This window comes from Loxodonta africana, chromosome 16 (genome assembly GCF_030014295.1).
Source record: "Loxodonta africana isolate mLoxAfr1 chromosome 16, mLoxAfr1.hap2, whole genome shotgun sequence".
Taxonomy (NCBI): domain Eukaryota; kingdom Metazoa; phylum Chordata; class Mammalia; order Proboscidea; family Elephantidae; genus Loxodonta; species Loxodonta africana.
Window position 1 is genome coordinate 12,573,699 of NC_087357.1, and position 12,300 is coordinate 12,585,998.

Consider the following 12,300-nt stretch of genomic DNA (forward strand, 5'->3'; position numbering starts at 1 on the left):
TGAGACAGCCTGGAGTTACACAAGCAATTTATTTAATTTTTATTGTGCTTTAAGCGAAAGTTTACAAATCAAGTCAGTCTCACACAAAAATTTATATACACCTTGCTATATACTCCTAGTTGCTCTCCCCGTAATGAGACAGCACACTCCTTCTCTTCGATCTCTATTTTCATGTCCATTCTGCCAGATTCTGACCCCCTCTGTCCTCTCATCTCCCCCTCCAGAGAGGAGCTGCCCATATAGTCTCCTGTGTCTGCTTGATCCAAGAAGCTAACTCTTGACCAGTAACATTTTCTGTCTCATAGTCCATTCCAATCCCTGTCTGAAGAGTTGGTTTGGGAATGGTTCCTGTCTTGGGCTAACAGAAGGTCTGAGGACCATGACCTCCGGGGTCCTTCCAGTTTCAGTCAGATCATTAAGTCTGGTCTTTTTATGAGAATTTGAGGTCTGCATCCCACTGATCTCCTGCTCCCTCAGGGGTTCGTTGTTGTGTTCCCTGTCAGGGCAGTCATTGTCTGTAGCCAGGCACCATCTAGCTCTTCTGGTCTCAGGCTGATGTAGCCTCTGGTTTTATGGCTCTTTCTGTCTCTTGGGCTCATAATTACCTTGTGTCTTTGGTGTTCATTCTCCTTTGCTCCAGGTGGGTTGAGACCAATTGATGCATCTTAGATGGCCACTTGCTAGCATTTAAAGACCCCAGATGCCACTCTCCAAAGTAGGATGCAGAATGTTTTCTTAATAGATTTTATTATGCCAGTTGGCTTAGATGTCCCCTGAAACCATGGTCCCCAAATTCCCACCCCTGCTATGCTGGCCTTCGAAGCATTCAGTTTATTGAGGAAATTTCTTTGCTTTTCGTTTAGTCCAGTTGTGCTGACCTCTCCTGTATTGTGTGCTGTCTTTCCCTTCACCTAAAATAGTTCTTGTCTACTATCTAATTAGTGAATACCCCTCTCCCTCCCCACTCTCGTAACCATCAAAGAATATTTTCTTCTCTGTTTAAACTATTTCTCGAGTTCTTATAATAGTGGTCTCATACAATATTTGTCCTTTTGCAGCTGACTAATTTCACTCAGCATGATGCCGTCCAGATTCCTCCATGTTATGAAATGTTACATGGATTCATCATTGTTCTTTTTCGTGTGGGGTTAGTATTCCATTGTGTGAATACACCATAATTTATTTATCCACTCACCCGTTGATGGGCACCTTGGTTGCTTCCATCTTTTTGCTGTTGTAGACAGTGCTGCAGTGAACAGGGGTGTCAAGCAAATTTATTTTGCCAGCAGCTAGCAAAAGGAGACAGTAAGAGCTAGAACCTTCAGAGAGACCGTCTCACTGATTTGCCCAGGAGCCAAGTATTGAAGGGTTTCAACAAGCAGGGCAGGTTGGGTTTTGATGTTTATTCATGAGGTTCTGGAGCGGGCAGGGGAAGGGTGGAGATTCCTGAGAAGGGGTTGGGTTATGCAAACGCAGGTGCTCAGGCAGGATTTCTTTAAGATGGAAGTTCTTCGTTCCCCTTGACATAACTCCTTACGGGATGTGACCCAGGCACACTGGGTCCCTTTGTCACATCGCCTCCTTTGGCTGGCATGGGAAGGACAAACAGGTTGCTTTTACTTCTTTTGCACACACCCTGCTCCTGTGGGGTCCCACAAGAACTACATTAACAGTTTATTTGCAACATTTCAGTTCCTACCACCCCTCAGCTGGTACCTCTTGCTCACAGGGGCCCGTGTGTTCAGTTCTGATCTCCGTGTGTTCTCTCCTGAGTCAGGTTGTTTATTCCACTCTCGGTCCTGCTTGTCTTTTTCCTGTCCTATGTGCAGAAAGAGGGAAGGGATAGGGGCACCCAGCCAGCCCTGCTCTAACCTAGTCCTGTCTCAGTGTAGAAAAACTGAATTCAGATTCTAGCTTCCACCTTATTTCATGGGATGATTACTTCTTATCCACAAGTGGGTGTTCAAAATGTGGTGAACAGGTGAGGATGGAATCAGTTATATACTGGGGTAAAATATAACCAGTAACCCAAGGCTAAATCTGATAAAATGATTTGTGATTACAAAGTACATACACATAAATTACCTCTTTGATTGGATTTAAGGTGAAGGGCATTGAGCTAAACATCTTTCCATTTTATGGCACTTCATTGTGATTGGTCTGGAGTGAGGCCCCACAATTTATTCTCTCTTATCCCCCATACCCCACACCCATTTCCTCCTCATTCCCCAGGCAACCTTTTTTTTCCCTTCCTTTTTTAAAATGTTTAACATGGATGTTTTTGGTATCTTTTTCAACAATGTATTTTGTGAAAATGATTTTTAAATTTAATAAAAACATTCTTTATAGTTCAAAACTCCAAAAATGAACTATAGTGAGTTCAAGTTTAGACATCCAGTATCTAAAAAGTTGAAGCCCTCTTGGTGCAATGGTGAACGCTTGGCTGCTAACGGAAAGGTTAGCGATTCGAACACCTCCAGCCGTTCCTCAAGGGAAAGACCTAACAATCTTCTCCTGTAAAGATTACAGCCGAGGAGACCTTACGAGGCAGTTCTGCTCTGTCTCACGGGGTTACTATGAGTCAAAAATTGACTCCCCAGCACCTAACAACAGCATACCAAAAAAAAAAAAAAAGCACTCTTCAATTACAGGTTCAAAAATAAGCATGTGACATTGACCAGAACCAAAAACCAAACCCACTGCTGTAGAGTCAATTCTGACTCATAGTGACTCTATAGGACAGAGTAGAACTGCCCCGTAGAGTTTCCAAGGAGTGCCTGGTGGATTTGAACTGCCAACCTTTTGGTTAGCAGCCATAGCACCTGACCATTACGCCACCAGGGTTTCCATGACATTGACATCACCGTTAATTAGACTATGCCCTTGAATTTGTAAAGCTTTCTCCACAGACCTTAGTTTTACTTGAGGGTCAAAAAAAGGTGATGGTGTGATGAGAGATATACTAAGCATGTGATTCTTTTAAATTAGCAGGGTGCCAACATGGCAGCATTGCATTAGTCCTAGAGATACAATATTGGACATAGGATTGGGTAGGTGGATTTGGGTCCAACAGCGGGGCTGAGGGCTGCCCATTTTATTGGGAAGGGAGTTGCTCTTGGCACACTTCAGGCTTTTCTCACCCAGAGCTTGGAACCCCAGAAGTTATTCTTCTGCAGTGCATGGTCAGTGTGCCTGCCTTCTGTGGTCTGCTTGTTCCTGCATGCAGTGAGCCAAGGCTGGGTCTCTGCACAGCTGGAAATGAGAAAATAGTGATGTGGGAGAAATTAACCAAAAATCATGTATAGATTCCACCCCTCTTTAACAGAGATCTTTCTCTGAGGCCTACACCCATCACGATTCCCAGCATTCTCTCTGAGCTCAGTACATGTTTGGTGGATTGAATCTACACATTAGTCTTCTGTGTTAGATGGACCCCGGCAGGCAAATCTGACTGGGAACAACAGGACGGGGTGAGGATGTGCCCATTCTCCATCAAAAGAGCCTGTGTGCAAAAAAGGGTCAAGGATTAACGACTAGATCTGTCTAGAGAGGGAAAATGGATCACAGGTTGACAGACATTTCTAGAATTAGGGCAGTTGGGACAGAATGAACATAGCAGTGGTATCTGGAAATTATGTCAAGATCAGTCCAACTGCAACTGTTAGAGATTTAAACATTTTTTGACCCCAGATCAATTTGATTGCCCTCCAAAACCTATGTAGCTTGCTTTCTCCTTCCTCATCTCAAAAAAGGGCACAGCGATCCACCCAGCAAACCTAGTAGTCAACCTTGATTCTGCCCTTTCCTTCACCCCCAAATCCAATTCATCTACAAGTCTCCATTTTCTCTCCAAAGTATGTATCCATCTTCACTGGAACCTTTTCATTCCAGGCCTCTACAGATTCACAATCCCTTAACTGAAACCGCTGCAGCCAGTTGTGTTTCAAAAATTGATTTTTTTTTTGGATTTTAGATCAGTAGTACATACAACACCTTCACTGAGGCTGTAGGATGGCACTGTGGAATCAAATACATTAATATTTCTGCAGTGAAACGTATTTATCCTGTAGGATAAATGGATAAATAAGGACCATAAAAGGATCATTATGTGGGAAAAATCAACTAGTGAATATATATATATATATATATATATATACTGTATGAGAGTGTGTGTGTAGAGAGAGACTATAAATTAGTACTTCTGATTCATAGGAAAAACTTTCAGTAAAACTTCAAGCCTATACAAGTTCAAAAGTTCACATATATTAAATATGCATTCCATCTGGTTACTTGAGAATCTTGGAAAAGATTATGCCTTCATCATCAGATACGAGAGTGGATCGTGTGGTAGATTACATTTTCCCATTTCTTCATCCTCCCTGTAACCATACCTTTTCCCATGTATAGTTGCAGTTTCTTGCACTAGAGTTGAAGATATTCCAATATGACTTTGAGTTTGGCCAATAGAATGAGGTGAAAGTGAGTGTGCAAGTTCCAAGTCTAGACTGGTCCCAGGAGGAGGAAGAGAGACATGTGGAGCAGAGCTGCCTCAGCTGAGTCCGGCTTAAATCACTGGACCTCCCCCTAGCCCGAAGGTGAGTGACCCTAGCATGGATCAGAAGAGCTGCCCAGCAGACTCCAGCCTAGACATCCAGCCCCCAGCCAACTGATAGACACGTGAACTTATTTTCATATGGCACTGAGATTTGTGGTTGTTACGTAGCATCATTGTTGCTGTAGTTAACTGATACAGGTCAGGAACAGGATTCTTAAGGGAGAAAACAAGAAGATACATGGCCTTTCTAAAGACTTATTTCAGTGCCAGTTTTCGTGTTAGCATCAGTTTCTGTCTAGGCAGTTTCTGTTCATGGAGTAAACTGCCATAACTGCTTGCTAGTAAGTGCGTATTTCTCTAGGCAAGCAATTAACTGATTATACATTTTCATCATAGCATCTGGGCTCAGTGTCATTGTCACCACTACTGTCTCAGTCTTATCTGTAGTTAATACCGTGTCTGCAGCTTTCCCGGTACTTAAGGAATGCACAGCAGGCACATCCTCGTCAGTGTTCAGCACTACACTTTTTTTGGCTTTTATTTTTTTGCCTGAAAATTTTTTGGCATAAGCATTGTTACCTGGTAACACGAAGTCTTTTAGAGTTTTGAACTTCAGGTTCATTTTCTCTTCCTCCCTCAGTCCCTACTACTGGATTACCCTTGGCTCATAATACTTTCATCATTAGTCCATGGCCCCCTTTAAAAATTTTATTCTCTTATGAATGGATCACATTTTCCTATTTCTTTGTCGAGTAGTTTCTGACTGTATCCTCAACATTGAGGATCACATATATTGTAAAGGTTTTAGATTCTTTTATGTTACTTTCAAGGGTATTATTTTTAACCATTTAACTCCTTACTTCCTTTCCATGGAGAATGGTGTGCTCATTATTACTGGTATGTCATTGCTTCTTGTCCATCTCAGCAAAGAGAGCTGGGAAATATCTTTATCATCCACCCATCTATCTCATGAGTTCACAGCAGTACCTTTAATCCCAAGCCAACAGCACAGGGTTGTTTTAGACTTCCTCCTTTTCATATTTGTAATGTTACTGGGTGGAAACCCCAGGTCCTTACTTGGCATGACTCATATTGGCCAATAAATGAGAGACCAAGGTGGGAGAACAAGAAAGCCACCTTTATTTCGTTATACAAGGAAAAGGGAGTCAGTCAGATCTGCTGCTGCCAAGACTGCTCACCAAGGGCGGGCAGGCAGGCAGGTTACTTTTAAAGGGGTTTACAAGTTGGGAGTTCCTGCATCAGCAACATTCTTAATCATACTACGCCTGTGCAATGGGGTTCACATGTAACTGCCAAGCAAAAGCAGGGTTCAAATGCAAAGCTGGGGAATGGTGGAGGCCAGCAAAGGAAATGATTTTTCAAAACAACACTGTAGGGGAGGAAGCCAGGTAAAGAATATAGCACTCTTGGGGTCCTGCCTCACTCCGCCCATCTCTTTTTGGACATTGGTCATTCAAGACCAGGGTCCATTTTGAACTACTGCCCAGCTCAGAATTGTCTGGCATATTTTCAGGGAGGGGAAAATACTGGACGTATGCCTTTCATTGTGGCCAGTGACCTCTTGGTTTGTAACTATCTTCTAAATATTAAAAAAAAAAAAAAAGTGGCTTTTATGTCCTATTTATGTGAATGTCTCCCTAAAAGCTTTCCCCCCCGCCCCCCAGATTGTCTTAGCTATTGTCCTTATGCCTCAGCCCAGTTGGTGTGTCTTTGAATGTGAGTCTAGCTGGAGCTGGGTCACATTCTGTGTGCTCAAAGACAGGGAATAATGATTGCAATATTTTCTAAGCAGTAACTCCCTTCTCCATCAGTAAGAAACTCGCCTCCCATTATTCTCAAAATACATATTTGCTCAATTCCATACCACTGAGAAAAACTTACTAATGAGAGTTCAATATAGTTCTTTTTAATTTTTAGCACGAAGGTACGTTGTCAAAATACTCCTCCCATCAGACACCACCCGCCAGGGCCCCAAACACCGCCCAGTCGATGATACTGTTCATGACTCTCATGTTAAAACCAAAATGCCTGCATCCACCTCAACTCCTCTCCATTAGAATGTGCGTGTGTGAGGGAGAGAAAGAACAAAATCCTAAAATCGACAGCCTGGTAGGTCAGTGCCGCTGCTCCAAAGCCGCAGGGGCGCTGCACACGCCGAAGCTAAAGGCCGAAAGCCTGGAGGCCTGTTGGGTCTGGAGGGACTTCCGGGCGCGTGAAGCGACAAGACCACACCTGCCTGAACGACAAACTCTCTTCTTTTGACCAACCCGTCCCCCTTTCCTGTCTGCCATTCCAGCAACGGCCGACTACTCGGTTTGTTTTACCCAAGCCAACGTCGAAAAACGACTCCGCTTCCAACGCGCACCGTACCGCGCGTGGGCAAAGGCCTCGAGGCCGGCCTAGTCGCTGTCACTGCGCATGCTCCATCCACTGGTTAGCCGACTCCCAGCAGGTTTTGACCCCTGTTCCTTAATCTGGATATCATGCGCACGCGTGTCTACGGCTGCTGGGTTCCAACGTTCTCCAGCTTTCTCCCCACAGTAAGGAGACGCCGCTAGCCTTGCTTTTGAAGCTGGGCGGACCGGAAGTTACTCTGCTTCCTCTCTTCAGCTCTGCAGTGGCGGAAACTCAGGCACTGGAAGAGAGGTTCCGGGCTGGCCAGGGCTGGAGGCGGCGGAATGGAAGCCGGGACCGAGGACCGGGGACTGACTCGCCGCCCGACCTTGGCCTCCTCCTGGGATGCGCCGTGCGGGGCCCTGACACAGAGCCTCTTTCTCAGCCGGGGAGGTCTCGGCGCCGGGGAATTCGACTGGGAGGAGCTGCTGGAGCCGCCTGCTCCCGGGTGTGTGAGGCCGGCCGGGACTGGGGCTGCTGCGCTCGGTGACAGCCGCGCTCCTGAGGGACGGTGCGGGGAAGCGGGTGGTGAGCGGCGAGGGTCTGGGCCCAGGGCGGAGCTGGTGACAGATCTGTGCGGGGGAACCGGCGAGGGGCCCGGGAGCCGCGAGTCTGTGGTGGGAGTGGTCCGGAGTCTTCCGGGGCCACGGCCGAGGTGGCCCCGAGGGTGCGGGACGGGGCGTCCCGGGGCCACGGCCGAGGTGGCCCCGAGGGTACGGGACGGGGCGTCCCGGGGGCCACGGCCGAGGTGGCCCCGAGGGTGCGGGACGGGGCGTCCCGGGGCCACGGCCGAGGTGGCCCCGAGGGTGCGGGACGGGGCGTCCCGGGGCCACGGCCGAGGTGGCCCCGAGGGTGTGGGACGGGGTGTCCTGGGGGCCACGGCCGAGGTGGCCCTGAGGGTGTGGGACAGGGCGTCCTGGGGCCACAGCCGAGGTGGCATTGAGGGCATGGAGGTCTGGGCGTCCCAGGGGCCATGGCCAATGTCGCCTTGAGGGTGTGGGATGGGGTCCTGCGGGAGAGGACCATAGGTGTGGAGAGGGGTGGTGAGAGGGATCTGGAAGGTGACCCGAAGATGCGGAGTTCCTTAAACATCACTCTTATGTTAATCGTGACAATCAGGACTTATGTCAAAATCAGAAATAGGGTACAGAACCCCATCCCGAAATTAATTAAAACCTTCTGTGGATCAAAAAAGTGCAACTGTAGAGAACCTCAGTAAGCTTAATTTTTAAAAAGATAACACTTTTGTCTTTTTTTGCATTCTGTCCCCCCTACCCCTTCCGACCCATTCCTTTGTCCACACTAGGTGTCTACTTTATTTATTTAATTAACTGGTTGCCGTTGTTAGGGGCCATCTAGTTGGTGCTGACTCAGAGCGACCCTATGTATGGCAGAAGGAAACACTGCCCAGTCCTGGGCCATCCTCACAGTAGTTGTTAGACTTGAGCCCATTGTTGTGGCCACTGTGTCAGTCCATCTTGTTGAGGGTCTTCCTCTTTTTGGCAGATCCTCTACTCTACCAAGCGTGTCATTTTTCAGGGACTGATCCCTCCTGACAACATTTCCCAAGTATGTAAGACGGAGTCTCACCATCCTTGCTTCTAAGGAGCATTCTGGCTGTACTTCTTCCAAGACAGATTTATTTGTTGTTTTGGCAGTCCATGGTATGTTCAATACTCTTTGCCAACACCACAATTCAAAGGCATCAGTTCTTCTTCGGTTTTCCTTATTCATTGTTCAGCTTTCACATGGATATGATGCAATTGAAAATACCATGGCTTGGGTCAGGTGCACCTTAGTCTTCAAGGTGACATTTTTGCTTTTCAATGCTTTTAAGAGGTCCTTTGCAGCTGTTTTGGTTTTAATTAAATGCAGTGACAATTCTAGGGAGTTGAGAAAAATGTAGAGGATCAAGGAAGAATAGAGGTGTACGCACTGGTATCTAAAGCATCATTTAATTAGATGTTCTGTATTGAGCACTTGTTGGGTGGTTGGCAAGGTTTGGACCTCAAATACAAACATAAATGAAATATATAAGCAGACATGCCCTGTAGTGTCACATGTGGGTCAAGAACAATATTTAGAGAGCTATACTGTGTAATATTTTTAACAATTTGTTTTTCCAGCCAGGATCTGGTGGTTTTGCAGAGGAGCCTGAACAGCCAAGATGAAAACCCCTGCTTCCTTCACCTGACGTGTAACCCTGATGGAGGTGAAGAAATGGTTTCTATTGGCATTTTAAGTTCAGCAAGAAATATGGAGGTGTACTCAGGAGAAGAGTACTGTGGAACTAGCAGGGGCAGGAATGTTTGTGCTCTCCTGGATGACAGGTTCGTGACTTAGACATGCAGAAGTATTCTTTGGAATTAGCGTTTTTGTTTTTTCCTCGGCATTTGCAATAGGTAATTCTCTGACATTGGTGCCAGACATTAGAGAAGAGAGGAAAAAACGTACCAGTAGGCATAGAACTTTGAGCTGTTTAAGTGATCTTAAAGAGACTGTAATTGGTCCTTTATCAGTATGGAAATTTGGAGGTAATAGAGGGGGGTGATTTGGTAGAGGGTCATAGCTAGTTAATGGAAGATTCTGGACTGGAATGAAGCCTTGTAACTTTTTCTTGTTTCTTTCCTTTAGCTCACAGAGGTCTGTTTTCCAGAAATGAATCGGTCAGACAGTCTGGAACTTTGAACACATTTTCTTTTAGGAAGCCCGTTATACAGTGAAACCTGTGAGAGTTGGAACTCAACGGGACTGCCTTGTTTTTCCAGGTCTCAAAAGTTTTCTGCTTTTGACAGGGTGCAGTCTTACCACTTTTCTATTGCTCATTTTAGTGGAAAATATTTGAGTTTTCCTTCTTTGATAGGTTTTCACCCTACACAGATTCTGGCTTTCTCAGGTTTTACTGTAAATGTTACATGAATCCAAAACTGTGCCACACCAGTTTATTTCACCTGTTCTCAGCTTACTGTACTTTGTGATTTTTTTCTGGTCTCTTACAAAGATTCTATCCTAATCTTTTTTTAATTTAATTCAAAATATGAACTATTTTATACTCTGTGCATATTGGAAATAATAGCTATGCTTATTAAACTTTTAATATATGGTCTGTGCTACAAGATTGTATGTATGCTATCTAATTTAATTCTGCCACATAGTAAGTGACAGACACAGTGTTTATACCGAGTTCAGTTGAGTAGGGAACCCCAGTTCTTTATGCATTACCGGGCAGACAGACTCTCAGAATTTAAGTGCTGGCCTGGAAACAGTTTGTTTAATGTAACTATTAAGTCATAATGTATGAAAGTAAAAAGAAATGTATACTTTTCTGTTTTTAGCAAACATGAGAAAATTATTTTTTTTAAGAAATATTTAAAATTGGAGTCTTCCACACATGCTTGTAAAATAAAGGTAAGTCATCACGAAATTTTAACTAATTTGACAATTGTGTTTGTTTTTGTGCTGTATAGACCTATCTTCTGTTGGTTTGGTCATGCAAGTTGTCCAGCTTGAACCCTAATTTTAGTTCAGAAATACTTAGTAAACATATTTCTAGAAATTCATTTTCTAAAAAGTCATCAGTCAGTTTTAAGGTTGAATTCTTCATTCGAAATTTGACCATTTATTAGCTCTGGAAATGTAGTGGCATGTACTGTTGTTAATACAGTAGTGCTATGTTTTGAAGCCTTGGGAAACTGAGCTAAAAATTATTGCACCTTTATATAAACCTGTGGTGCCAGAAAAACCACGAGTATTTTTAGCCCCATTATATCAAGAAGGCTGGAACAGAATTAGAGAAGTTACGGTGAAGAGAATCTAAGAGTTACGGGTATTTGGACTGGTGTCTTGAACATGAAAACTATTGTTGAGGTGATCTCTAGTGACGTCACCGGAATCTAGGGAAAAGGTACTGAGCTACAAATCCAAGCCCGGAATATTAATTCAGCTCTGTTGCTGACTGGCCGAGTGGCCTTGGGTAAGTCTTTTTAAAACCTCTTTGGTCTTACCTTATGGGTAGAATTAAGGGGATGAAGAAGATAAATCCTTGGATTTTTTTTTTTTCTCCCTAAAATTCTACACCTCCTATTGATTTCATAGTTGATTATGATGCTTAATTTTTTTTCTGTTTTTTTTTTTTTATTGTGCTTTAAGTGAAAGTCTACAATTCAGTCTTCTCATACTAAAATTTATACGCACATTATTATGTGACCCTAGTTGCTCTCCCCATAATGTGACACTCCTCCTCTCCTCCCTGTATTTCCCGTGTCCATTCAACCAGCTCCTGTCCCCCTCTGCCCTCTCATCTCACTTGCGGACAGAAGCTGCCCACTTAGTCTCATGTGTTTATTTGAGCTAAGAAGCATGCTCCTCACCAGTATCATTTTATGTCTTATAATTCAGTCTAATCTTTGTCTGAAGAGTTGTCTTTGGGAATGGTTTTAGTTTTGGGCTAACAGAGAGTCCAGGGCCATGTCCTCTGGGGTCCCTCTAGGCTCAGTCAGACATTTAAGTCTGATCTTTTTTCTAGAATTTGAGGTCTGCATCCTACCTCTCTCCTGCTTCATCAGGGACTCTCTGTTGTGTTTCCTGTCAGGGCAGCCATTGGTGGTAGCCGGGCACCATCTAGTTCTTCTGGTCTCAGGCTGATGGAGTCTCTGGTTTATGTGGCTCTTTCTGTCTCTTGGGCTCATATTTTCCTTGTGTCCTTGGTGTTCTTCATTCTCCTTTGCTCCAGGTGGATTGGGACCAATTGATGCATCTTAGATGACCACTTGCTAGAGACTTAACTTTTAAAATAAGAAAAAGGTGATTTTTATAGGAAGCACATTGCAAACTTAGAGGACTGATTATTCTAAGACATTATTTTAGGTAATATGTAGTAATAGTGGAGCTCTGATAGTGCAGTGGTTAAGAGCTTGATTGCTAACCAAAATGTTGGCAGTTCGAATCCACTAGCTGCTCCCTGAAAACCCCATGGGAGTTCTACTCTGACCTGTAGGGTTTCTATGAGTTGAAATTGACTCTGTGGGAACAGGTAATAGTAATGCATATGAAGAGGTTTAAATAAATAGATTCATTCACTAAGTTTTTAAGTGCCCGCTGTATACCAGACACTGTACTAGGCATTTAGCAATCGGTTATAAAAAATAAATTAGAATGCCTGCCCTCTCATTCTTTATAATCTAGTTGGGGCTGGAGGGAGAGACAGATAATAAGCAGATTAAAGGAGTGAAACAAGTAGAATAACTGATGGTGAGACAGGCTATGGGATTAAAAAGCTGAGGGAGGTTTGGGTGGTAAGTGTATAAATTTAATGAGGTGTTTCCTTAATT

General features: G+C 44.2%; 1 protein-coding gene across 5 annotated transcripts in view; it reads left to right on the forward strand.

The window, feature by feature from the left end:
• The window catches only part of LOC100658996 (ATPase PAAT-like), a 41,430-nt gene that overhangs the window by 927 nt on the left and 28,203 nt on the right, over window positions 1–12,300 (forward strand). For 4 of the 5 annotated variants that reach the window (XR_010318045.1, XR_010318044.1, XR_010318046.1 and 1 more), the window contains exons 1-3: window positions 6,279–7,418; window positions 9,097–9,300; window positions 10,306–10,378. Coding sequence is in view for 1 of the 5 variants with exons in the window: in XM_003419666.4 (XP_003419714.2) it covers window positions 7,255–7,418; window positions 9,097–9,300; window positions 10,306–10,378 (441 nt within the window). In the remaining 4 variants the exon portion in view is untranslated. Of the gene's footprint in view, window positions 1–6,278; window positions 7,419–9,096; window positions 9,301–10,305; window positions 10,379–12,300 lie in introns of those variants that run through there. The other variant, XR_010318047.1, reaches the window with a different exon arrangement.